Genomic DNA, 27,942 nt, shown 5'->3' with positions numbered 1-27,942 from the left:
ATACACAGTTCAACAGATCAAAACCGCACGCACACTGAGTTTGTAAAATAAAACATGCCCAACACTTTACATTCCTTGAAGGATCATGTTATAGATGTTCCTGTAAAATCAGTATCAAGCAACTGCCACTAAAATCAAAGAAAGTGATAATAGCTTTTCATCTATCATCTGCCACTTAAATAGTATGAAACAAAGCAGTGACCAACCCCCTTTTCTCATATTATACATACCACAAGGTTAGATGTCATGGTCACCTTACCACCACAATAGCCTTCTTGCATGTTGCCCTATACAAATCAGGAACAGCCTCAATAAACAGCCCAGACAGTTATTATAAGAAAACCTAGCCTCCTTCAACTCTACCATTAAGTTGGAAAAGCCAATAATTAGACAGATAATTCTTAAGAACTGAGACAGCAGCCTACCCCTACCACACCTAGGAGTTGCCCTTGATCTCATCCCAACAAGCCCAAGCTAATGCTAGTTTGGATCTGGACCATCCTCCCAAAGCCCATGTGTTAAATACTTGGTCTCTAGCCTGTGGCACTATTAGGACATGGTGGAACCTTTAAGAGGTGGGGCCTCATGGGAGGTATCCAGGCCATTGAGGGCATGTCCTTGAAGGGGATATAGAGACCCTGGATCCCTCCTATCTCTCTCTTTGTTTCATCATGAGATGAAGATTGCCTCTACCACATGCTCCCACCTCAGAGTACTGAGCAAACCAACCAGGGACTAAAACCTCTGAAACCATGAGTCAAAATAAGCCTTTCCTTCTTTTAAGCTAATTATCTTAAGTAGCTTGTCCCAGCAACAGAAAACTGATGAACACAGAGATTCAAATCAGAGACACTTTGCTTCTACCCTGCTTTTGGGAGGGACAGCTCCCATGAAATAGAAGATAATATACAGTCTTTTGCACATCACATTGCAGCAATGGCAAAGACACGGTACCGTATGTAGACCCTCTGTGGAACCTTTCTGAGGCTCCCACAAAGCCGTAAGTGAACACCTTTGACCATGGAGTTCTTAGTGACTAGGATACAAGACAACATGCAACTAAGTCTAGTCCACTGCAGGAAAGTTTTCTCTGCATGTGAAATTCAGGCACTGGGAATAACAGCAGCACCTGCATGGGTGTTGGCCTAAGTGTCACACACTGGATAGATCCCTTGTGTTTCAATAGATGCCACATATATTTCAGAAGCTTGGTCCCCACCATGTGAGACACAGTCTATGCTCCTGTTAGGGCTAGTGTCTTGCTTCTGAAGGGCTTCTCTTTCTTGTTCATCTGTCTCAAATCTGCTTTGCAAGCGGAGGGGGGATGTAAATCATGCACATTACCCACATGATGTCATTATTTGATGTGGGGGCTACACCCTGGAGGGCTGACTGCTTTATCAGACTCTCCAGGCCACTCCTCCTGCACCTGTTCCTACCTGTATCTCCCAAGGGTCCCTTGGCTTTCTCCCAGAGACTTTTGGTACAGTTTTGGTGGGCATCTGCACTTTCATTTCCCTTTGTTAAGAACCAGGAGTGGAAATGCTGGCAGGTACATGGCCAACCTTAGTAGAATCTGCCATGCTATCTCCCAGTGTGGCTGTGCCATGTCCACTGTCTACCCCAACAACTGCAGATTTTTTTTTTGATATACCAATTTCATCTTCTCATCAAGTACAACACAGTAGATGGGCCCACACTGTGGACTGGGGCATACTTCACTGCCTACCTGAGACAAGCACGCTAACCTTAAAAGCTTCACTTACCTACAAAGATAAATCATCCTTCCCAACCATGGCTGGCATCCATATCATATCAAGAGACCCTGTGCCCAGCACTTATGATTGACATCCTGCCAGCAGGTCACTGGTCCTGAGTAAATGTTCTCTCTCTCACTTTTACCCACATCTAAAAACCCTACTATGCAGCCACTAAATCGCCTTTTTGAGCTTTCTTACCTCCAATGAAGTTCTTTAAACTCCTTACCTGGTGACTACTTTCCCCCTCCTACTTATGCCCTTGGCTGTTTTGGTCCCTCCCACTGCAGTTGGTAGAGAAATCCAGGGGCTGTGAGAGAAAGGGAACACTTTCTAATGCAAGTTCACAAAAAGTAAAGGTGGCTTCCCACAAAGGAACTCTGGGCCAGGGTGGAGGCACCCTGTTGTGACCAAAGTAAGAACCACATTTACATTGTGTAAGTAGTGTTATGGAAGACATCCAACATGTATTGTTAGTTTTTTAAAACCTGAGCCAGACTCACCACCCTGTGGCCAGCAATGGATTAATAATGAACCCATCAAGCCTGGCAACTGAAAACACCTTTATTCCATGTAGCTCATCATCCAATCAAGCTTCAAGAAGGGCCAGTGGGCAGACCCAGGCTTGTTCTGAGGAACCGGGTGCTGAGCAGGCAGAGGTACCTATTCCAGAGGGGTCTCACGGAACAGCTACAAACAGGCTGGGTAAAGGAACATCTCTGCAGTAAACCTAAGTACTACCTTCCTTTTTAGGAGTCCAGCCCAACCACAGCTTCTCCCATCAATCCCAGTCAGAGGGGATGTGATTAAACACACACACACACAGGCTGAGGTAAACCTAAGTACTACCTTCCTTTTTAGGAGTCCAGCCCAACCACAGCTTCCCCCATCAATCCCAGTCAGAGGGGATGTGATTAAACACACACACACACACAGGCTGAGAACTGAGAAGCTGAAGAGCATGGGAAGGATCGCCTCTTTTATTATCCCCAAATGCAAAGTATTGAAGGCACTTGCAATAACATGGACGAAGAAGGGAAAACAGGAGGTCAGCATCCCACCTGGTCATTACCCAGCCTGGAGAAAAAGAAAAGCTACGGGACTGGGTCTGACTGAAGCCAGCCCAGGTATCCAGCTCTAATAAAGATAAAATTCCACTCTACAGAGGATTACAAAGTTAGGAGCACACAGGGCAAGGGACAGGGATGGGCAATCACGAGTTAGTGGTTCTTTAAGGAACACATTTGGCAGTGAAGACAGCCCTCAGGGCCCCTGCTGGAAGAGGTCTCGGTACATCTCGATGAGACGAGCAGCCTCACGCTGGCCAGAGAGCAGAGCACCATGGGTGGTGGAGTAGTACTTGCGGTGGGTGGCCTCACCCGAGAACAGCACCTGCATGGGCTAGGTGGGAGGAAGAAGAAGTAAGGGTGGAGGATCAGCAAAGGCCAAAGGGCTCCCTGTCTGCCCCAGAACCCCCATCCCTACAAGGCAGATACAAGTGAATAGGATGTAGGTAGGTACTGTTGCTTTTACAGGACAAAAAGTTACCCACCCACCTGGCCACCTTCCCATTTCTTCCCCAACATCCAAGCCACATTCTGTTCTTTCTGTTCTAAGGCTGTTAGAAGTCCTGGCTCTACAGTTGAAAGGCTATGTATGTTTCTTAACAATGAACTCAGGATAAATGGTCTAACCTCCCTAAGCCTTGCTCATCTGCCAAACAGATTTATGCCACCTACTTCTGAAGGCAGCTGTAAAGATTAAGTGAAACCAAAACTATGCATGTAAGTACTTAGAATCTGGAAGAATGTAAACACTCAATGAAGTTAGTTGGTAATTTAACAAACCTTTATGGAGCCCCTACTAGGGTCCAGGGACCGTTCTGGGCACTTGGATGATAAAAGGTGACCAGGCTGCTGCTTTGTGGAGCTTCCATGCTGGTGGGGAAGCCAGACATGAAACCCAGTTACTAAGCTGTCATATGTGATGATGGGTGTTTGAGTAAGGTGCTGAAAGCCCAGAAAAGAGGTCCAGTATCTGAAGATCCCAGAGAACAGGACCTTTGTACTGGTTCTGAGAGGATTCTGGGTGAATAAACAGCCAAAAGTCATTCAGCCAGAGGGAAAACTGGAGGCAAAAATTCACCACCCTGGGGACAGTACAATTTTTGGTATAACCAAGGCTCAGTCTCAAAGCAGGTATCTAGGTGACATCCAGGAATGATTCAACTTCTTCCATCCCAAGCTTGAATGTGGACTTTATCCAAGAAAGCAGTGCTTAATCCAACAGGTGTAGACCAAGAATGTGCATTTCTAACAAGCTCCCAGGGTAAGCCACTTCCACCAATAAGGAGCCCACAGAGGTTGATAAACAGAAAGAGGGATGGGTTGTAGCACAGCACAAACTTCGCACTCCCACACCCACCATTCATCTCTCCCCTCTGTAAAACATCCTAGTTCTTAACTGGGTTCAAAGTCATCCAAAATAAAAATGACATGGTCCAGCCTTCTAGCAGCAATGTATAATCATGTGACTTAGTTCTAGCCAATGAGCTTCATGTGCACTGTTGCTTAGAAACCACTGTATCGGCTCCAAGGAATCCCCTTTTAGCCTATAAACCTTCTGCCTGCTTCCAGTCTATGGTGCAGATGTAAGAGCTAAAGTTCTTGGAGTTCTCTTGGGTCACAGGTGACTTTGAAAACAAAAGCCAGATGTTAAAGGTTCTTGGTCCTCCCACCTTCCTCCAGATCTCTTCATATATTGGAAGTGAACACCTGTCTTGTTTAAGTCATGGTTATTTTTATTTTGCTTTGCTTTTATTATAGTCAGAGGTCTCTTTTAGGAAGATGACCACAGTAAGGTCTTCTCCCTTTGAGCACAGCTAGACAGATACTGTACATCTTAGTTGACTGAAATCTCCTTCACCAATAACTCCAAAGGATTATTTTAAATATAATACTGTTGCGTTTCATTTTAACATTTAATATATATTTATACTTGGTGGACAAATTTTACTTTTTGAAGCAAAAATGCATATTTCTCTCAGGTTCACTATTTTCTTTCTTTCGTTTTTACGTGTGTGTGTGTGTGTGCGCGCGCACGCACGCACATGCATAAGCACACAGACGTACCACCGTGTGTGTGAAGATCAGAGGACAACTTGTGGTAGTTGGTTCCTTCCTTCTACCTCTACTGGGTTCTGGGGATCAAACTCAGGTGCCTAGGCTTGGTAGCAAGCACCCTCACTGAGCTATCTCACTGACTCCAGGTTTATTATTTTCTTAGAATATAGTTGGGCAGTATTCTTAACTTTTCTTTTCTTTTCTTTTGAGACAGGGTTTCAAGTATCCCAGGCTGGTCTTGAACTATGTGGCCAAGGATAACTTTGAACTTCTGATCCTCTTGGCTCTACCTCTCAGTGCTAGGATTACAGGTGTAACCACTAGGTGTGTACCTCTATACCAGGTTTCTGAAGTGCCAGGCAGCTTACCCAGCGGCTTCGTGCTAGGCAAGCACTCTACCACCTGAGCTATATTCTAAGCCCCTCAACTTTATTTTCTAAAAACACAAGAATACAATTGTATTGCTGTCCAACAGAACATTCTACAGCACTGCACAACACCATCTGGCAGCTACCAGACATGTGTGGCTATTAAACTTGAAATATAAGTAGTGCAACAATAAGGAATTAAATTTTTTTGTTTTTGTTTTGTGTTATATTTTGTTTTGTTTCAGACAGGGTCTCCCTGTAGCCACAGCTGGCCTGGAACACACCAGGTTGGCCTCAATGTCACAGAAGCCTGGGATTAAAGGAATGCACCACCACACCCAGATCAATTAAAATTTTAATTTATTAATTTAAGTTCTAATTAATTAGTTTAATTTAAATGCAGCTGGAGGCTTAATGTCCAGCATAGCATGGAATCACATTTCAGAAGCTCAAGAAAGTATTTAAAGTTTCTATTTTATTCCATTTTTTTCTTCCAGATGTTAAGTCTATGCCGTCTTGTTTTCTCCTTCAATATGAGGTGCCCCCATCACTTCTTACCTTAGTAACTTTAATGAACACTACCCACACATCCTCCCCTGGACCAGACATACATAAAATGCCCCCACCAATGTCTCCTCACCACATCCCACTCACCGCTGTCTTGGAGCTCTCTGTGTAGGGCAGGGGCTTGGCCAGCTTCTCCACATCTGCCCCACTTGAGCCCACTTGTGTGTATGAATAGGAACCTCGGAAGTAGGGGTTGCTGCCCCAAGCTGAACGCAGGATTCGCCGAGGTTTTGGAATGTTTGGGTTCCCTGATGGGAAGTCAGAAGAGCTAAGGTGAGAGAGCATAAGAAATGGTTGCATATGGAAGATACCCCAAGACAGTCAGACAATTCCACTCACCTCTGGGGTTCCAGGAAGACCAGGTAGTCAAGAGGTAGGTATAAAAACGAGGGGAAAGGAGGGAGGTGGGGCTTGAGCTCTATATCCACTGGTTACTTCCTGGTGACCTCCCAGGAAACAAAAACACTCCATACCTCAGGGCCTTAATTTTCCTATTTTAAAACTGTGGGGGAGGTTGCTCAGTGGTAGAACATTTGTTTAGCACCCATGAGACCCTAGGTTTGATTCCCAGCACCATTTTTTAAAGTTTTCAGACAATCATGTGTCCCTTTCTAATGTCATGGGCTCCTGCAATTCTTCAAAGCACAAAAATTTGCTCCTTAATAATTAGTAGCTGTGAAAAACATTACCATTGAAATCTACCTGATGACTTTATATCTATGCTCAGATGCCAAGGAGCTCAGAAAGTAACCGACTGTGACTAGTAATAATCAGATATATAGAGATTAGAAATGCATGTGCATCTTAGTGTCAATTGTATTAAAAATGAATTTTTCTGTATGAAACTGTGTATTTTAATAATGAAATGGAGATCTTTTTCAAAGTTTAAAACCTCATTTAATTTTATGTCTTATAGGGTTTATACAGAGTACAATATTGTATAACCATATTAATTCAACTGTAAACCTAAAAATTTACAGCCAGTTTTGAAAGAGAAGCATCTTAGCTCTGGAAATTGTCATTGACTATGTCAATGCTGTTGTAATGAAATGCCTCTTCTGGTTATGTGGTTATTAAATAAATAATTTTAAAAAAAGAATCAAAGAAGCTGAGCATGGTGGCATATGCTTGTGGTCCCAGCACTCGGGAGACGGAGGCAGGAGGATCTTGGGTTCAAAGTCAGTGGGTGCTACATAGTGAGTTCACGTTCAGTCAATCAGAGAGTGAAACACAAATCCACCTGTCTTGTATGCAACAGGAAATGGGCAACGGTGGTGATGGTGATGCCTGAATTTTTCACCATCAGCCCTTAGAGGAAAGGAACAAAGAGCTATGGTTCTGAGTGATTCCAACTCCAAAATAGGAGAGTGTCAGCAACTGAGGAGACAGAGGCTAAGCATGGCCCTGCAGTGGCTCGCCCAGTAGACACAGTCACCTCACCATCACAGATTGGAGAGGGAACAGCTGCTATTACCTAGGAGATGAGAACAGGGCCAGGCACAGATGACTTGAACACAGGGCCCACCTGTGAACTGTCGCAGCATCTCTGTGCAGATCTCAGCTACAGCCTCATCATCGCACTTCTCCATGACCAGAGCCTCTTCTCCACAGATCCAGCCACTCAACACGTGGCCATAGCGCTCTGGTGGGTAGAGGACATCAAAGCCACAGATCTTACGGTACCAGAGCTCTGGTGGGTAGGTGAGAGTGCGGCTCTCTGCTTCATCCTCCCATACAAACTGCAGGCTGTTGCACTCAGGGCCCCAAAAGGGTTCCTCAAATTCAAGGAAGATCTTGTCGGTGGTGCCAATGCCCAGGCGATGGATGGCAGCCACCTTCTCGGTGGGCAGGCCTGGCCTGAAGAAGCTGCTGTACTGCCTCTTGAGGACACCCAGCGAAACCGTCACAATCACATGGTCCGCTGGGATCACTTCGCAATCCTCGCACTCCACAACCACTGGCCACTGTTCCTCCTCCTCCCACCTACGCTGCTGGGGACCCTCTCCACTCTGGCCACCCTCCCCAGTGTCGTGATTGTGGTCACCTTCACCCCGAAGCTCAATCTCAGGACCCCGTGGGCGGGATGAGGCCTGGTCCCAGTGGATGCATCGGACAGGCTTCCCCAACTGGATGACATGAGCAGGGATGCCCTCAGCCAGCAGCTCCACAACCCGCATGAAGCCAGAGGGGATGATGTGGTGGGCACCAGGGATCTCGGTCCACTCCCCGAAGGCACTCAGGGACACCTCGTCTATGCTGTGAGAGCTGCTCTCACAGCTCTCCACCTGTGGGAGGATCCAGAGAGAAGCCATGTGACACAACGGCTGGGCCAGGCAAGGAACCAGAACTCTGAGCAGTGTAGGCCTTCAGACCCTGACTCCCCCAGATTCGGTCTTTTTTCACTCTGGCACTTGTACTCCACAGCAAAGATACCTTTAGGTACTGCTGGATCATGGCGAGCTTCAGGCGCTTGGTGGCCTCTGGGTCGTCAGGGTCGTCCCTGATGCGGTTGCGCACCTCCTCTCGGGTGAATACCCCAACGCTGTTCTGACTCTCAGCATTGACTGGTTTACCATGCTGGAAGAACTCCTGGGTCAAGTTATAGACCTGCCGGAGAGACCCCTGGACACTGAACACCCATATCACCCCTCCACATCAAACAGAAGGGTCTCAACTAGAAACCTACCTATTCACATGTGTCCCTCCACATGCTACACTGGATTCTGCCTAAGGTTGAACAGGGCACCTGCTCTAATCAGCCAGATCCTGGCCTCTAAGCCTCTGAGGGAGGAGGGATTGACTTTGGGGCTCTTGCTTAGAACAAACTACAAGCATCTAGAGCCTGTAGAGTCTGGGGAAAGTACGCCCCCTCCACAAACACTGGCTCTGCACAAGTCTACAAGGGCCCCACATCCCACTAGAGAATTTGGTCTGCACATATTTACTCTTTTTTATATATATTTTTATTGAATTTCTTGTGCATTTCATTTGATACATCTTAATCATATGTAGAACCCCTCCCTTGTCTGCACCCCGCCATGGCCCACCCACTGGATTTCATACATTCTGTCATTTATGTTAAGACTAAGTCAAGTTTGTGCACCCAGATATCCTCGGTTTGAGTTCACCCACTGGAGCCTGTTCAGCCTATATAGCATCACTTCCTTAAAGAGGACCACCTCTCCTTCACCCAGCAGTGATCAGCTGCCAATAGTTCCTCAGTAAAGACTGGGGCCTCCTGCTCATTTCCCCAGTTCTATGCTGGGCTTTTTTCTGAGTTTGCATGAGTATTTATGCATGCTATCACCATTGCTATAAATTCACATAAGCAAGTTCCCAGAAGCCTGGAAGACTCTGTTTCCTTGTGGCCATACACCACCCCTGGCTCTTAAATCTTTCTACCCCTCTTCTGCAATGGTCCCTGAGCCCTGGGTGGGTAAGGTTTAATATGAGTCTTTTTACAAGAACGAAATGCTCAACCATTTCCCTGTCTATCTGCCACCCAAGTGTGCCTGCTCTGCTCACTCCTAAGAGGGCAGACAGGAGTTATGGATGGTGCCAATCAGGAAGGACAGGGACCCAAAGACCTCATTCCATGCAGATGCCTTCCTTGCTCTGCTCAGATCCATAGTCTCCTTCATCTGGGGTGTGTGGAGGGAAGAGCATAAGAGGGAGCAGCTCTAGGAGGCCCCAGCACAATCAGGAACAGAAATTGCTTGGTGAACACATTTCAGTCAGAACTTCAGTCCACTCCTTATCCATAGTAGTTATCAGTCCCTTGAAACAGGATCCTTCTGCCTCTCCTGCCAGCCAAGTCTATTCCATAACTCCCACCAAACGCTGACGGGCCTCCTGTTCCTGTGACAGACCCCAACATTTACTCAACATGCATTTACTGGGCTCTATATCCAGCAACACAGGTTATATTATATTGAACAAGAGAGTCTCCAGCCCCGCCCACACTCAAGTTGAGGAGACATTACAAGACATTTGTTTCTATAGGATGGCCTCTGCAGGAAAGAACCTAGGGGTAATGAGGTCAACCCAGACCATCCTGGATCAGCAGCAGAGAGCAGGCTTGGCAGTGAGAGAGGGAAGAAAGTGTTTCAAGTAGAGGGAACTGCACAGAAAGGGTAGAGAGCTGACAGACTAGAAACTTGACCTGGGCTAGTCTTGCAGAAGGGGAAACAAGGAGAAAGTGGCAAGAAATGAATAACTGGAAAGGTAAACATGGGGCAGGACAAAGGACCATGCCAAGGCTCTAGACCCCTGAAATGCTACAAGCAGGAGAGCAGCATGTTCCCCACCCACTGCTGCCATTCCCAGGACACTGACAAATGTGAGCTCCTTGGCCAATCGCCTGTGGCTGGAGCTGATGAGTGGCACGTCACCCTCCTTACAGAGAGTTTGGATTTGGTCTGCATGCATTCAAGAAAACCATGTCTGCTCCGTACTTCAGCTCTGGGATAAGCTGCCAGGCCAGAGTAAAAAGAAGCATCAGGGGGTACTCCCCATCCCTACTATTGCTTGTGAGACAGGGGAGTTAAGTTAAACATACTTCTGCAGTGTGGATTATAGAGAAGAAAATGGGTGAAACTGTTCGCTTGTCCTCCCTACAATCACGAGATACTGGGTGTTTGGCCTTAAATGGAGCCTCAGCAAAGTCCTCCCATAGAACCACTGCCAAGGACTGGAACTCTGGACTCACCTACTCCCTGAGTCTTTCCCTAAATGATAAGCAAAATGGTAGCCACTCTTTAGCTCCTTTGACTAGAGGCCAAAAAGTCCAGCTGAGGGACAACAAACGTAGCAATCACTAACTAGGACAGCCTTACCTGAACATGGGCCTATCCTTCCAGACACAGGTAGTCTCTTACCATACGTGGAATGACATCTTCCTGATGTCACCAAAAAAAAAAAGGTGGAGGGGGGAAACCTGTGAACACTAACACTACCCCAATTCTTCTTAAACACTTTTCATGGAGACTGCAATCCTTATAACATCAGGAAGTAAGTATAGCCATGTCCATTTTAGGGGTTGGAGAGATGGCTCAATGGTTAAGAGCCTGACTGCTCTTGCAGAGGACCCGGGTTCAAATCCCAGTACCCACGTGGTGACTAAGAACCGTACTTAACTCTAGTTCCAGGGGAATCTAATGCCCTCTTCTGACCTCCGCAGCATTGCAAGACATGAGAGGGAGCCCCTGTCTCAAAAACCCAAAAAAAAAAAAAAAAAAAATTGATCATATAAGCAGGGCTTAATCTTTTATTTTTTATTTTATTTTTTAAAAATATTTTTATTTTATGTGTATGAGTGTTATGCCTGCATGTAGTAGTAGGTAAGTGCACCCTTGTCATGCAATGCCCACAGAGGACAGAAGAGGCTGTCGGATGCCCTGGAACTGTAGTTACAGACAGTTGTTAGCTGCCATGTGGGTGCTAGACTCCAAACCCGGGTCTTCTGCAAAAACATCAGTGTTCTTAACTGCTGAGCCATCTTTCCAGCCCCACACACACACTTTTAATCCCAGCACCCGGGAGGCAGAGGCAGGTGGATTTCTGTGAGTTCAAGGTCAACCTGGTCTATATAGCAAGTACTAGATCAGCTGTGGATACAGGGAGACCCTGTCTCAAAAAGACCAAAAATTTAGAAATAAAACATAAAAAAGGATCCATGCTTAAAGCACACACAATAGCCAAGAATGTGGATGCAGACCACAAAGGTCTACTTAGAAGAACAGTAGGTCTTTTTTTTTTTTTAATGTGTAAGCGTGTATTGCCTGCATGTAGGTAAGTGCAACTGTGCCATGCAATGCCCATGGAGGACAGAAGAGGCTGTTGGATCCCCTGGAACTGGAGTTACAGACAGTTGTTAGCTGCTGTGTGGGTGCTGGGATGCAAACCCGGGTCTTCTGCAAGAATAGTCAGTGTTCTAACCACTGAGCCTTCTCTCCAGCCCCAGAATAGTAGGTCTTATCTGATCATTATTAGTTCTACATTTTGTACATTAGTGAAAAAATGATGCCATGGAATGGCCCACAACATATCAGTACATATACACAAAACACTATGTGTGCCCATTCTCTCTAGACCAGGGAGCACTTCAGAACAAGAGATTAAAAAGTGTACAATAGATGCTTAGTAGCCCTTTTAATGACCTGAAGTAGGGTCATTACATTAAATAAGAAAACGAATTCTACACATTACTCTGTTCAGTGCTATTTACAGCAGCACTGAAAGACATGAGAATATTAATAATTCTGGAATGGGGATTTGAGACAAGGTCTATGTAGCCCTGGCTGGCCTGGAACTCACAGGGATCCTCTTGCCTTTGCCTGGAGGATGCTAGCTCTAAAGGTGTGTACCACCACACCTTCCATAATATTAATAGTTTTTCTGACTGGTTTTTTTTTTTTTTTTTTGAGACAGGGTCTCCCTGTAGACCCAGCTGACCTGGAACTCACTATGTAGACCAGGCTGGCCTTCAACTCACAGAGATCTGCCTGCCCCTGTCTCCTAAATGCTGGGATTAAAGGTGTGCACCACCATGCCCAGCTAATAATTTTTTTAAAGCTTGAACAATTCAAGGATATATGGCATTGCTATTTCTATCTAACACCAGAGTATGATACTAACTGGTACAATAAGATAAGAAAAACAGTCAGAGGATGTGCATCCAATATATAACAATTAGATACCTTTAAAAGTTCAAAGTTAAATATTTAGCTCTGCATAGTTTCACTAGCAGCATTTCAAGTACTCAAAAGCCACAAGCAGCTGGAAAGTACCACACAGAGTGATGGCGGGCTAGAATATCTTCATCACTGCAAAAAGTCCTACTGGACAATGATGGCCAGATAGAATTCCAAAAACATTAGAATACTAACCAATGTACTAATAGATATATTATTTGAACTAAAATAATCATCATGGGAGTTAAGGTCAATGTATAAAAATTGCTACATACCAGGAACAATTAGGAAATGCTTTTAAAAAATTGATGACCTGGGGCTGGAGAAATGGCTCAGCAGTTAAGATCACTTGACTGCTCTTGTAGAAGAGCCAGGTTTGGTTCCCAGCACCCACATGGTGACTAACAACTGCCTATAACTCCAGTTCCAGGGGACCTGACGCCCTCTCTGTTCTCCATGGGCACTGCACACACATGGTGCATCTACATACATGTAAGCAAAAGACTCATACACATAAAATTTTAAAAATAAATTTTAATTTTTAATTGAGTATCCATAAGCAACCATAGCAACAACAGCTGCCACAACCCAAACACCTTACAATAAGTCAAGAAAAAGATATTGAAAGTCTTTTTAGAAAAATATTTAATCAGAAATATCAGTTTCTTGCCTAGCTCATCATTTTCATCCTCAAAGTGTCCTAACTTTCCACTTACCTCGTTGTATAAATCGCTGAATTCCTCAACCACGTCCTTGGGGATCCTGCGGCCACGGTTAGTAAGGTAGCAGGCCACGCCATTCTTGGAGTAGAAGCTAATGCGGCCCACGCTGCGCTCCCCATCAGTTGTCTCTTCCAAAAGGCCATTGGCTTCTGCTAGATGATAGATAGGGTTCCCCTGGGAGCCATGGATCCAGGTGGCTCCCAGCTCAAAGGTTGCGTGTCCTGGTGGTGACAACAACAGGTGCTTAGAAGGGCAGAGGCGTCCTCTGGGACAGCCGTGACACTGTCTCCCCTCCTTCTTCCAAGAGGACCCCATCCACATACACCCAGTGCGGGAAGGAGCTGGGAAGTTCTCTCTAAAACCAGCAGAAGTCTGTGGGGAAATGTCCCCTGAAAGTCACTTCAGCAGAGAGAGGTACTGCCCACAATGACTCTTAGATATGCCCCAGTTGTCACCTCACTCCACCAGTTCAAAGGTTCTCCTTTTCCAGTCCCACTCTTTTCCAAGATAACACTACATACCAGACCCCCTTTCCTTCCTGTCCACTCATGAGAAATACTGGAGTATTCCTGAACCAGGGTCCTTCCTCACCTGGCCTTATTCCAACTCCTTGGCCCCAGAGTCTAAGCCCTTCTTCCAGACAGAAGACCTCCCTCTTCCAACACATCTAGGGCAAGAAAGAGCTCCGATCTGGCAGAACACACCTCCCAGGGCTGAGGAGTGCAAATCACATGTTCAGGGAATATTAAGTCCTGAAATCCTTTCACACAGGGGGCAGAGCCCTGATAATGTGTCAAGGGTGGTAGGGAAGCACTCCTGAGTCCAGGTTGTGATAGGCCTGGGAATCCATCCTACTTCCTCATCCCCAGCCAAGACACAGATCTCTGAGGCAAGCTGCCTCTGGCCTGAGCCTCAGTTTCCCATTCTGATGCTACAAGAGCTATGATACAGTCATTTCTTTCCCCACTTAACTTCCAGAGAAGTTAAAATAGTGCAAGGGGAAGCCGGGCTTGGTGGTGAATGCCTTTAATCCCAGCACTTGGAAGGCAGAGGCAGGTGGATCTTTGTGAGTTCGAAGCCTGGTCTACATAGCAAGTTCTAAGCCAACTGGGGCTACAGGGAGACCCTGTCTCCAAAACAGAAAAAAAAGCACAAGGGGAACACAGAAACAATCTTTGGTGGTTTTCATTTTTTTTTGTTTTTTTTTTATGCAAATCAGGTTCAAGATATGAATGGTAAATTTCCTGCAATTTCACAATAACTCCTCCCGCCCTTGCACACATGTCCCTGTATAAAATGAGTCTGCCATTCCTCCCACTGCATGGCAGTCTCTACCCCTTCAGTCTAAACTAGACTTATGACTTGTTCTCATTGGCAGAATGTGGTAAAAGTAGTATTCATGGCCTCAGAGCCAACGCCTCAAGGGGCCCTCATAACTTCTACCTTTACCTTCTAAACGGGACAGCTATACAAAGAAACCCAGGCTCATCCTGCTAGGATCATGAAGCCCAGCCCAGAGCCTACAGCCACCACCAGAGACTTGAGGGGAAGGCCATCTCTAACTCCAGTGAAGCTTTCAAATGACCTCAGACATGTAGGAATCAAGGCAAGGTATAACAAAAGACCTACCTGAGTTCTGCACACACTTCCAGCCCACAGAATTTGAGCAAATAAAAAGATGTTTTAAGCCATTATATTTGGAGCCATTTGTTATGTGCCAATAGTTATCTGATACATTCTAAGAACACAATATGGTCCCTCACCCAGAAGAACTGGGCATACACTTCCTCATGTGAATGTCTTCCTTTCCTTGGGCTGTTTGTAATAAAACAGCCAGTACTAAAAATAGCCCTGTACCGATCAATGTGTCCAAGCAAGAGAAAAACAGAACCTCAAGATGCAGCTGGCAAGACAGAATTGCCTGGTGTCTCTGGAAGAGGGAGGAATGCCCAGGTTCCTTTGTCTAGGTAAGGTAGTCAAACTGAAGGACGGTAAAAGCAAAGGCCCAAGACCCTGCCTACAGAGCTGCTTGCTAGCTGTTGAAAGGCACCTCTAGAGCCTCAGGCTGGGAAATCCCGAGTATCTGGTTTGCTTTGAGGCCCCAATCAAAGCAGGAGAACAGAGATCTTTAGTATTAATTAAAGTTTTTAGACAGTTTTCCACATGTATATAATGCATACCACTCTCACATCCTACCATCCCATCCACTCCTATCAAACCCCCTCCCCCCCATAATCTCTCTTTCACATTCATGACTATTGGTTTTATTTTCTGAGTCACTGAGATTAATCAGGGCTGCCTGTGTGATCATGGGTTTGGAGGCTATCTGTTGGAGCCTGGTGAGCTCAACCATGGATATACAACTAAAGACAGTGGATTCCCCTCTTCTAGAGTCTATCAATAGCCAATAGTTCAGAGATAAAGGAGAGAACAGCAATTTGAGGAGGGAAGTGAACCTCCCCCCACAGTAAGGAACTCCAAGTCACACAAACACTGGACAGTTCTGAATCAAGAAGATACCTTGCCTATTTCCAGATGCCCCACAAACACAGGAGGAAGTGAGTAGCAAGATCAGGACAAAGTCAATACCCCACCTCTGTCCCCAGGCTTTCCCAGAAGTTGGGAAACCCAAAATTAGGCAATCACTGAGGAGGCTCCCATAATCCTTCCATCTCTGTCACATCTGAATCTCTAAAGGGCACCATGCACCATCTCCATGTCTGCCTATCTCATAGCACACAGTATCCTCAGAGCCTCTCACCCCGGATCCCAGCTCTCACCCTGACAGGCACACAGCTATATGTCATGCTGCAGCATATTCAGCAGCACTGGGCTCTTAGGCCTACACATCTGCATACAATACAGACACATGCACCCATCTAGCATGCTTTCCCCTCTCTATCTTCTTCACATCCAGCATTCTACAAACCCTGTCCCCTCCTCCTTTTCTGCCCAGCAAGCTTTCCCACTCAGTCTCCTGTAGCCTTCACTACATGATCCCAGCTGTCAGCTACTCCAATGACTGGGCCACCTGTCTCCCTACCTCCTGTTTGTGTGTCAGATCCTGAACATCTCACCAAGTTCAGAGAATCATAAACAGAGCTGCTCTTCCCAATCAGAAGTGAACACAGAGGGCTAGGGTTCCCCAGCTGCCCAGCTTCAGGGGCACTTTGGATGGCATGCCCATTCTTACTGCCAGGAGACACTAATTTATGCCAGGGGAAAAAAAAGAAAACAAAACTTCATGAATGCCTTCCAGGTCAAGCTCTAGGGGAAGACTCAATGTGATCAATGGTTTCACAAGAAGAGAGAAGGTCCCTGTGTGTCCTCAACATCCACTGGATCTCAGCCTGACCACCTATCCACTGAGCAGTGAGCACAAAGGCTCTGTGTGGCAAATACAAAATCTTCTAGAAATGTAGGTGTGGCACCTCATGCCTGTTATTTCAGTACTTGGGAGGCAGAGGCTAGAGTTCAGGGATAGCCTGGGCTATATTCACACATATCTAGCGTTTAAAGGGTCCATGTCACTCACATACTCCAGGCCACTGAGTCATCTTCTTGGTCCCAACCCACTCAACTCATCATTAGCCAAAACACCTACACACACACTGGCTGTGGAAACATTGGCCTCTAGTTCCATTATAAGATATAGCCCCAATGTCTAGAACCCAGGCAAAATCTGCCCACCCCAGGGGCAAGTCTCTTGCCTGGCACCTTTCTCCAGGGTACCCATTGTTTGCAATCTGGACAGATCTTCACAGACAATCCCAAGACCCATACATCACCCTCAAGGAGGCCTAAAATCTTCTTCCAGCTCTAACCTAAGTCCTGTTGCCTGGCTCTCAGTCATGATACACTAATTCACACCGAAAAATTAATGACTAACCAAACTTACACAATTCCCCATCCTGTGACATTAAAAACTGGTCCACACAGGTCCAAGAGAGCCTGGTTACAGGTACATTCTCCCAACTAAACATTGGGTCTTATACCAAGCCAGCACTCTGCCAAAACAGAATGCCAAAGGGGCAAAGGAAGCTTCTGGAAAATGCCCAGAAAGGTTGCATGATGGAACATTTACCCCAAGGGAAGGAGCTAGAGTAATTCCATTTTAGGCAGGACCAGTAGGGGCAAAAGGTGATCTGGGAGGTAGCTGGGCAGGGGCATGCTCACCGAGTCTCACGCTCTGCACACGGCCCCCGATGTGGCTGGAAGCCTCAAGCACAGTGACATCCGTGAAGCCCTGCTCCAGAAGGGCTCGGGCTGCAGCCAGGCCAGCCAAGCCGGCGCCGATCACCACCACACGAGGCTGTCCCCTTCTCCGCAGGCCACGACTGAGAGGGTCATCCGCACTGTCACCACTGGATTCACAACTTTGCATACCGTCCCTACTCACCTTCTAGGAACCTGCAGTGAGGAGAGATGTCAGCTCACCTGACCAAAGAGACGGACACTCACTAAATGTCCTCCCCTTCCCTCCCTGAAGACTTGGATAAGAGCCACCTCCAAAAAATGGAGGAAGGGGCAAGGGGAGATGGGAGGGAGGGTTGCATTTTAGGCCCCTACCAGGAGGCAGAAGATAGAATCTATTTAAGCACCTGAAATCCACCAACTCTCACCCTCAAATCTGATAGGATTTGCCTCTTCCCTGCCCACAGGCCCTAAATGGAGACAAGAGGTGGCCTAGGAAGAGATGACCAAGAAGGCCAAAGCAGGACTGACACTGATACTTTGCTCAACACAGTAGCACTGCCTTTTGTGCTGATCCCAGGCTACTCACATGGATACCAGGGTACTTACACATACCCAGGAACCCTTGCACAGATACCCAGACACACTTGCACAGGATGCCCACACCAACCCCAGGATACTTGTACATACAATGCTAGGCTCTCTTCTCCCTCCCTTGCCTGGCTCTTTACTAGTACTCTTTCTGTCCCTTGCCCCTTTATCTTCTTCTCCAAATTTCTGCTGGCCTCCCAAGCCTCAACAAGGTGCCAATTTGGTGGGAAGGACAAAGTCTCATCCTCCCCCTTCCTCCAGAAAGTGCCACGAGGCTGGTATCCAACAAGTCTCTGCTATTCTGGGTAGGTCCTTTTCCCCAGCCACGCAGTCCCTCAATCACCACAAAACAGCAGTGAGCCCAGGAGACAGTGAACCATGATGACCCATGGCACCAGAGGCCAGACATCAAATTGACAGTTGCACTATGCCAACTTGCTCAGAGAACCCAGACTTGAGGGGCTGGTGCTGCAGGGTGAGGAGGTGGCCCATGGCTGGAAGACACTGTTCCTCTATTCCCAGAATGGCCATGGTGCTTTAAAGGTGTCTGCGGACCATCCTGTGGGGGTCACTCAGCTCGGATTGGATCCTATCCATTGCCTTCCCTGACCTAAACAACATAAGATTCGAGTTGCCTTGGCGGATGTCTGAGCAGCAGATGCTGTGGTATGTAATAGCACCTTGGAACCAGCCAGGGACATAAATGCAGATGGATGGAAGCTGCTGGGCACAACTGAGAAGCGAATAACCTGTCCCCCACCCCCAACAAGAGACCATGACCCTCCCCAAGACACATCCACTTCTAGGAATGTGTCCAGGAAAAGCGGAGCACAGTCCACCAAATAGGTTAAAGAGATGCACAGCTTCATTCGCATTAACCCAAACCAGAAACCTAAAAGTCCGCCAGTGAGAGAACAGACATATACATGAGCCGTATGACGAGCTATTCTTCAGCAATAAGCAGAAATGAACTGCTGCTACCCCCAACCACAGATGTGCCTAAAGACACCAACTGAGCAAAAGAGGTCAGACCCTAAGTAGCACATGCTGTAAGGCTCCATTTAAATGGAGTTCAGGAAGAAGCCAAAAGATCTGTGAAGATAGAGGTCAAAACAAAGCTTAAGAGGGAGGGGCAACAGAGGGAATATATCTATCTTGATCTGAATAGAGGTTACACAGCACAGATCTTTGTATAAAAATTTGTGCAAATCAATGCATGTGCATATGTCTACCTCAGTACCAAGATTCTTGCCCTTCAATTCACTATCTCTGAATCAAAGCCTGCTGGCACTCTGTCTTCCTTCTCTGTCGCCACTGAGCTTTCCATCTTTCTTGGAACGGTGTCCTCTAACACTGACTCCTTGGGAGTCCCAGGCTAAGAAGCTGGCCCTCACCCAGTTTACTCCATCTAACCATGAGATACCTGGGCCCGGGCCCACCCCACCACCTCAGGACCCAAACTACCCACCGCTGCCCCCCAAGCCTCCTAGACTAAAACTAGAAGTCAGGACAGAATAGGTTCCCTAAACTGCCGGCAGGTGGTGCCCGAGGCCCAGAATCCCTCCCAGGCAGTCTCCTGGATCAGGAGAGGTTGTCCCAGCTTTACCAGGGGATGCGGCCACGGTTGGGTGGGCTCAGACTTCCTTTATTTTCCCGCACCATGCTAGATCCTCTTCCCCACAGGGATCACACAAGACAGAGTTGGCTGGCATCCCTGCCTTCCCTCCCCTCCCAGGTTTTATTCCTGCCCACTAAATTTAGAGGTGAGGATGTGGTGGCAGAGAGGCAGGGCCAGTGAGGATGCCACCGGATGTCTGCCAGCCAATGCAGACACTGCCACAGGTTGGTAAACACATGGGCACTGTGGAGGGCCCCAAGCCAGCTTGTAATGACACCATGGTGCCCGAGCACCCAGTGATGAAGTAGCACAGCTGCCAGCTCTTCCCTACACTCCAAAGGGCTCCCCCTTCCAGCACCCCCATCCCAGGGACACCCCAAGACAACCTCTTTTTTACAGTAAAGGGTTGGGAAAGCAGCAGTGTTTTAAAAGTTTACCAATGGAGCTACATCCTGAAATGCTGCTTTGGGGAGCAGGTGTAACAGGGATTAAACTGGAGCTTCCACATTTGAGTGTGGTGTTACCGGCCTGTAATCCCAGCACCCTGGAAATAGAGGCAGGAGCCACCCTAGGCTCCACAGCAAGACACTACCGTTAACAATAACAACCAAAACAACTGAGGGCCTGTGAGATCCCTCAGGCACCCCACTAAAAACCAGAAAAGTGGGTGAGCTCCTGCTTCAGAAGCCTGGGTAGAAAGGAAGGCTACTGCCACTTACCTTATCATCACAGTGCTATGACAGTCAAGGCTGTCACAAGACTGTTTGCATTTAAATGTCAGGAACTGTAGCTACAAACAGTTGTCCTTGGACAGGACTGGACAGGGTTCTGAAATGGACCATGGACCATCTTTAAAATGAGTACAAAAAGACCCCTCCCCCCCAGTTCCCAACACCAGGTCTCAGCAACCTTGAACATGGGTGTCAGGTGGAAGAACACAGCAAGTGGGGCCCCTGCACTACTGACCATCATTGTTAATCCAATACTCCTGGTCCTACATAGGCCTTGTCCCAGAACAGCTGCATCAACCCCCATTGCCTCCAAGAAGCCTGGTATCCTGACTGATACAGCCAAAGGGCAGAGGAATGTCTACAGTGGCCCCCTTATCACCCAGAGTCAACATACCCTGGGGTTCAACTGAAAAGGAAGGGAAGATTTCAGGAAGGCCTGCTTTGCTGGCTGTTGTGGGGGATACTTGTTTTCTGTTAGTTTGTAACCCCCCATCACCCCTTTTGGGCTTTTTAATTTTTTTTTTAAATGAGAAACTGCCTTATGGAGGAAGAAGAATCATTTAAATGGTCCTCGGTGCCTGCCTGTTCTTTCCTCGCCTTGGAAAGAGAATTAAATAAATAACAGCCATTCCTTGATCTGTATGCACAGGAGAAACAGAACACCCTGTACTTGCCCACAGATGAAGGAGAGAAGAAAAATGTGCTGGCTCAGTCAGGCAGCGAGGGAGTGGAGGGAGGTGAAGAACAATAGAAGCTTGCCTTCTTGATCCAACCTCCATGGCAAATTGGGGTGGGGGGGCAGCCTGGGCAGCACTAGTACAAGGGTGCCCAGGCCCCAAAGCAAGCCAAATCCTAGAGCATCAAAAAGTCAGCTCAGCCAGACCATGAGTGCCCTTCTTCAAAATGTTCCCACTGTCTCCCCACCCCACTTCTCCAGCCCACAGGTCACAGCTTCCTCTTGCAAGGCCAGCACCACCCCCACACCTAAGTCTGCTGAGCCCCTCCTGAAAATGCCCAGGACTCAACTGGGGGTAGCATACATCTCCCTGTACTCACCCCATCAACAGTTCCAGGGTCAAAGCTGGAGACAACCTTAATGGAATACCCTCTTTATACATTGGGTCAAGCCACACCTACAGCTCAAACACTGTCACTGCTACCCCAATGTCCTTGAGACCCTCCAGCCTCCTCCCTCTGAATCTCACCTGTACTCAGTCTCAATCTCCACCCTTTAAAAGATAATTGTGGCAGGGCTTCTCATAGTGTGATCAAAGAATACAATTCACAATTCATTGAGGATCTATTACACACCAGGCACAGTGGCTTTGCTGGCCTCAGATCTCAGAACACTCCTCACTACATACAACATAACCCCCTAACTCCACCAAAGTCTTGGGCTTCCCCGGCCCAGCCCACCCAAAGGCCCATGGTGAACATTTTCCCTGCCATACATCAAAGTTGCTTCATGGTTCTAAACCACACAGCCCTTGTTGGGGCTGCTGCAAGTGCACAGCTGTGTGACCTCAGGCCTGTGCCATTACTGCTTCCCCGGGCAGCAGGCCCCTGTGAACTGTGAGCCCCACACACTGACTTTGCAATGCAGGACCCCCAGCAGCCCTCAAAACACAGGTGCCTCACTGGGGACCTCCTGCTGCCTAGTGCCTCAGGATTGAGGCTGTGGCCACATTGTCACTGAGTGGGCCAATTCCAGGCTGGATGAGTGATCCTCCAGCAGGTGAGTACCTCCAAGCCCTGTGAGGCACTGACAGGAGGGCCAAGGACCCAGGTGGTGTGGGCACCTCTCCTCACACTGCAGCCATGTCTGCCTCACCCACTCAACCACAGGCCACTTTGCTCCCCAACTGTGGCTACTACCATAAAAACAATGCCACCAGGAGCCACCTCCCACACCCTTCAAAGACACCCCAAATGTTGCCTATCCTAGACTCTCTGAATGCAAGTCACACCCTAAGGTACCTGAGGTGCAGTTCTTTTCTCCAGGTCACCTCAGACTAGATCTCTTCACCAACTGCCTGAAGGAGAGTACGGCTCCAAGGTAACCAGATCCCTCCTCACTTCACCCCACATGGGAGTCCAGGACCACTCCAGCTGAAGCCCTCCACTAGGCCACTTCTAACCAACAGCCTTACCCCTTCTGAGTCCTATGTGTGCTCATGGGAGACCTATCCAGGGCTCAAGGTGCCCTCAGTGGCAGTGGACAGATCACCCGCATCCTCCTCAAACAGCCCTGGAGACTTTATGCCTTTCTCCCAACAGGATGACTCGTGGCCCAGGGCAGCAACTGGCTTCACTTTCCCTACAGGGTTCCTCTTTCCAAGCTTCTAACTGGAGGAGAGGAAGAAAGGACTGGTAACTGGGGCTGGTCCAAGGGCACATCTTTGGGTTGCCTGGCAGGTCCACAGAGGGATTTGGATTCTTGAGGCCCCCTAGACAATGCAATTATTCTTCCTAGGTAAAAAAATAAAATGAAAATAAAAAACTCCCAGAAATCCCAGACCAGCTGCTTTGCTGTGCTGATAGACAAAGGGGCTCTGTGTCTGTGCAAGGCTCCTCCCACTCCTCAAGCCCAAGGCAGGCAGCCCAAGCCTCCCAGTCAGACCCTTCCCAGCCTCCTCACCCAGGCCACAGTGAGTAAAAGACACAGAACCACCAAAGCCAGAGGGCCAGACCAGTGGGAGGCAGTGGGAGTATAATCACAGTGGGTAGAGCAGAGCAGTCTGGGAACTCAGAAGAGAGGGGAAGGGAGAAAACATGTTTCCAACTCAGTTTCCTCCTTGTTTCCTGGGGAACTCCTAGGCCAGGGCCTGCCTTTCTCTGGGCCCCATTTGGCAAACATCTTTGATGTCACCTCAGAAAACTCTGTCTCCCACCTCCTCTTGGCCCCATCTGACACTGAAACCACTACTGATCTTCAAGCTTCCCTATCTGTAAAATGGGGGCGGGGGGAGTCCAGGTGCCTGTAGGACTGCTGGGAGAATTAAATAGATAACACAGGAAAGAGGTGTGGCCATCTACAAACACCTCACAATGAGGGAGAATAAGGATGGTCCCCTAAAAGACCCTTACAGAGGCCAGAGCCATGGGTCCAAGAACCCAGAGCTCCACTGCATGAAGGAGAACCCCAAACTTCATCTGAGGTCAGAGCCCAGCCTCAGCCTTGGCCCTACCCCAAACACCAAGGTCAAGATCCAGTGTGATATCAGTCAAATGCCCAGTCCTTAGTCTGAGCCCCTCAACCCTGACCATCCTACCCAGATATGGTGGCCATCAGCCAAATCTAAGTTCATGACAGGGAGACAGGAGAGGCATCTCATTTCACAGACCACCACACAGAGCATATAGCAGTTGTGATGACAACCAGAAAGGGCCCCAACTTCCTCCTAGCACCTGGGTTTATCTCCAAGCACAATGTTATGTACATCTCTTCCCTTAAAGTGTAGTCCCTAAAAGTACAACTTTAAAAGGTTTTTTGTAAGCCTGTTTCAGAAGAAAAGAAGGGAGCCAGGTGCTCTTGGCAGGCCTATGCTATATGGACAGGCAACCCTTGACTCAGTTGGGGAGGGGCACAAGAACGAATGCACTACCCCCAAGGGCATGGGTGGGCAGGAGGGGAAAATGTACCTCCAGCCAGGCTATATTCCAGGGTGCACTGCAGAACAAAATCAGGCCTGCCAACAATCCAGGTTAACTGCCCAGAAAGCACAATGCACTTTTACAGCTCCTTGCATGGATGGGCCCAACAAGAAGCCTAGTAGGGGATCAAAGAGACTCCGGTCTCTTATATATAACCCAAAACCACACTTCTAAAATAACTTGATGACCCAATTGCATAAACAGTCTCCTCCTATAGAGACAACATTTCTCAAATTTTTCCACAGGCCCCCATGTGCACACTAGTGGGAATCACCAAGAGAAGACAGGACAGGTGACCAGATGTGGGTAGGGCTTGGAGGAAACCCATCCAGTAATGGCCACAAGACCCTTCTCTCACATTTGGTGATTGCAAAGCAAAAGCATGAAGCCTCCAACAATACCCACTCCATACACTACTGTGATCTGATGGCAAGAGAGGAACAGATCAGGAAACAAGGGTCAGCTGCGTATCTCAGTTGTTGCAGGTGCTCGAACCTGCCAGGCTGACTTCCAAAATACTCCTCAAAGATGATGGCTACTAGTACGAATACCCAGTGCAGCCCTTCCTTTCCAAATGACCTGGGTAGCTAAGAGGATATTTCAGAAATGATGAAATATGACTTCTAAGACTGGGTTATAAAAGATACTGTAGTTTCTATCTTGCTCCTCTGGAGCACTTACTATTGGGGAAGCAAGTCACCATGTCCTGGGAACACTGGAGCAATGTCCCGGGTTAGCCCACACAGTGAAGACTGAGCCCTCCCACCAACAGCCATGCCACCCTGCCAGGAGTGAACCACTCTAGAAGTAGATCCTGTAGCCCCAAAGTCTTTAGATGCCTGCAGCCTCCTAGGAGACCCTGCACCAGAACCACCCAGCTCAATTTGTCCCCCAATTCCTGATTCAAAGAAATACTAAGGGTAGAGTTTTTACTGCTTTAAGCTACTAGCTTTGAGGCAATTTGTTACCTAGCAATAGATAATATTATTTAACTTTCCAGGGACCCTTAAGAGGGAGCTGCCCAGGTAATACCCCCATCTCACTCAGGATTTCAACCTTCTCTCTTCTGAAGTGCAGAACTAGGGTCCATACCCAACAGTTTACAAGGCCCAGTGACAGGAACTTCTTCCAAGCTACACATTACACTCCCCTGGAGATGTCTATGAACACCTATACTCATACTAGCTCATGTAAGTCAGATTCCCTGAAATGGAGTCTTAGCACAGACACTATTTTAGGATCATCCATGAAGCTAATGTCAGGCCAAGACTCAAGAGTGGGCTCCAAATGCAGACACTGGGGCACTGCCAGTATATTCTGGGGAGGAGGGTATGTCTGAAAGAGAGCTGTGAGGCCAGATTGTGACCAAGGTCTCCCCAGCCTGGACTTTGACCAAGGGAACCCCTTTATGCTGTCACTACCTAGCCCCCAAAGCCCTTCAATCCAGACCTAGATTCCCCTCAAGCCACACAGGTGTCTTTATATACCACCATACTCATCCTCCCCTTTCTTTGTACTGTCAGGGCTAGCCAGGCCAGCCTCAGCAAGAACTTCTCCCCTATGAGAGGTCCCCAGGGAACAGGGCTGGGATCTAACTGAGTAATCTTTGAAATCCTTTTCTCATCCCTGAAATAGGAACAGCCCTCACATCTGCCCTGGTCTGGGTCCTAGGTTCCCCATCAGAAGTCCTCAGTGAGACCTATATTTGCATGCTTTGTCTCCTGCAAGACTTAGCCTTGTCTGGTACTGCATTTGACCCTACAGAGGACACAGCATCTGATTATAGAGACAGGGCTCCCCTAAGGCTCAATGCCAGTTAACTGAAAGGTATAGCAGGCAGTTAATGCCCTGATGAGGATCTTACAACTGGGTGTGAAAAGGTACCTAATACAGGCTGGAGGAGTCGGGGTTCCACACAGAGAAGCAATCAGGAACACTTTCAAGTGCAGCTTACAAGACCAACTCTCCATGTAAGACTACCGCCTTTCCCCTCTCCTGGAGGTCTCCTGGCTGTGTACTGAAGCCCAAGGTCCCAGGCCTCTCCATTCACCTGACCTCCCTTCCTGGAAGTTGGGAATAGAAATCCCAGCAGGAATGGAGAGGCTGCACCTCCCTGCCTCTTCTTCACCATCTTCCCCAGCTACACCTCTGAGCTGCAGCCAGCTACAGACAAGCCCTGTGTTATGCCTGGGGAGAGCACAGGCCCACTCTCATCCCATGTGCCCACTGGAGGTTAGGAGGTCTGGCAAGCAGTGTCCTCGCCCATACCCTACAAAGTGAAGGGGGTCACACAGTCTCTCAACCAACACCACACGGGCATCACAGTCTCTACAAGTTGTGCCCAGTGAATGCGTAATCCTCATAGGCACAGGACATGTGGGAGGAATATGGTCAGTTTCTTGTTAAAACACACGGATTCTAGTCCTGCACTGAGCAGATCTGAGAAAATTGAATAGGCATAGAAAACATTTGAGAGAAAAATGGTAGGAGGCAGAGCCAGGTGGTGGGGGAAGGTCTTTTATTCACTGAAGAAGTTTTTATGGGTGCTACTCTGTGTCAGGAGGAGAGCCTCCCCCTTAAGAAGCTGGCATGTCAGCGCTGACCAGAGCAACAAAGAAAGAAGGATACAAGGACAGGGAAGGCACTGGTAGAGGAAGTGAGAGTGCTGGGTGGGCCTCCTGGGGACTTGCTAAACAGCAGGATGTGGGGCTGAGGCAATGCAGGCCAGCATGACCACTCATGACACTGCTGGATAAACCCAGACTAACACTGTCATCTGGCTGACCCTTTTACCTCTCATGACATATAAGAATGACTGAAAACCATCCAAGGCCAAATATCTTTAGGCAGGCTCCACAAGTTGAGGGGTGGGCCCAGGGCTCTGGTCCCTGAGATGGTTCAGCAGATAGGAGCACTACATTTTCTTCCAGAGGACCGACATTCAGTTCCCAGCATTCACATGGTGGCTAACGACCATCTATAACTTCAGTTCCAGGAGATCCAACATCCTCTTCTGGCCTAGGCAAGCATTGTATGACACAGATGCACTTATATACATGCAGATTTATTTAAAAATAAATAATTTTAAAATAATAATCAAATGCCCTGGGCACTGCCTGTACCCAGCACCACCTGCACCCAACATCACCTCAGATACAGGCCAATCCACCCCGGATGTGAGTCAGCATGCCCAGAGCCAGCTGCAACAGAAATCTACCTTTGTGTATATTGGACTGTGGGCACCTGAGATGTGTAAGCTGGCAGATGAGGTGGCTTTCCTACAGCTTCTCCCTCTCCTTGCCAGGAGCTGGCCACAGTGCTGGGGTAAAGGAGGCCAGCCCAGTCAGCACTTTCTGCTGACTCTTTCAAAACCACCTAACAAGAACTGAGGATGTGAACTCAGCTCAGCCACGCAGTTTCCCCTCAGCCCTCGGTGGCCCTTGTGACTCTGCACAAAGCCCAACTGTGCCTGACTCTAGTCCCGGGGGGGGGGGGGGTCTCCAACAAGCCTATCCTCTCTCCAGAGCCACAGAGCCTCCACTTCACCACCGAGCCTGAGACTTGTGCTCCCTGCCTGCAAAGAAACCCTTCAGCCCCCACAACAGCAGAGCTGTCTAAGGTTTTTCTGGATCTAGGGAACATTTGTGGGGATGGAGTCCTTGTCTTCAATAAATCCCTTTCTAGCACAATTGCCACTCTATGGCTCCCCAAACAATGTATCACAGAGGTGAGGTAATGTGTATAACCAAAGAAAGCATTTTCATTGACAAAAGAAAATCACCCCCCTCCAAAAAAAATCCAGACAAGTACCAGAGCAACCTGCTATTTATTTTGCACATTCTATGCCAGGCTTTCCACTTTTCATTCATTGCAGCCTTCATAATCACAAGCACCCTGCCAGCCATTGTACAGATGCAGACACAGGC

At 47.9% G+C, this 27,942-nt stretch overlaps 1 protein-coding gene across 13 annotated transcripts in view; it reads right to left on the bottom strand.

Annotated features, from left to right (window-relative positions):
- Positions 1–2,705: 2,705 nt before the first annotated feature.
- Positions 2,706–27,942, bottom strand: part of Smox (spermine oxidase) — a 59,510-nt gene continuing 34,273 nt past the window's right edge. For 3 of the 13 annotated variants that reach the window (XM_029564845.1, XM_029564846.1, XM_029564844.1), the window contains exons 2-8: positions 17,405–17,638; positions 13,223–13,449; positions 8,248–8,421; positions 7,289–8,099; positions 5,902–6,062; positions 3,605–3,694; positions 2,718–3,158 (exon numbers count right to left, since the gene is read on the bottom strand). In XM_029564845.1, the coding sequence (XP_029420705.1) occupies positions 3,021–3,158; positions 3,605–3,694; positions 5,902–6,062; positions 7,289–8,099; positions 8,248–8,421; positions 13,223–13,449; positions 17,405–17,612 (1,809 nt within the window). In that variant the 5' untranslated portion in view covers positions 17,613–17,638 and the 3' untranslated portion in view covers positions 2,718–3,020. Of the gene's footprint in view, positions 3,159–3,604; positions 3,695–5,901; positions 6,083–7,288; positions 8,100–8,247; positions 8,422–9,401; positions 9,673–13,222; positions 13,450–17,404; positions 17,639–27,942 lie in introns of all 13 variants that reach the window. The other 10 variants (XM_029564850.1, XM_008835891.3, XM_008835884.2 and 7 more) reach the window with 10 other exon arrangements.

This window comes from Nannospalax galili, unplaced genomic scaffold (genome assembly GCF_000622305.1).
Source record: "Nannospalax galili isolate Female #2095 unplaced genomic scaffold, S.galili_v1.0 scaffold118, whole genome shotgun sequence".
Classification (NCBI taxonomy): Eukaryota; Metazoa; Chordata; class Mammalia; order Rodentia; family Spalacidae; genus Nannospalax; species Nannospalax galili.
This window is presented reverse-complemented; position numbering and strand designations above follow the sequence as displayed.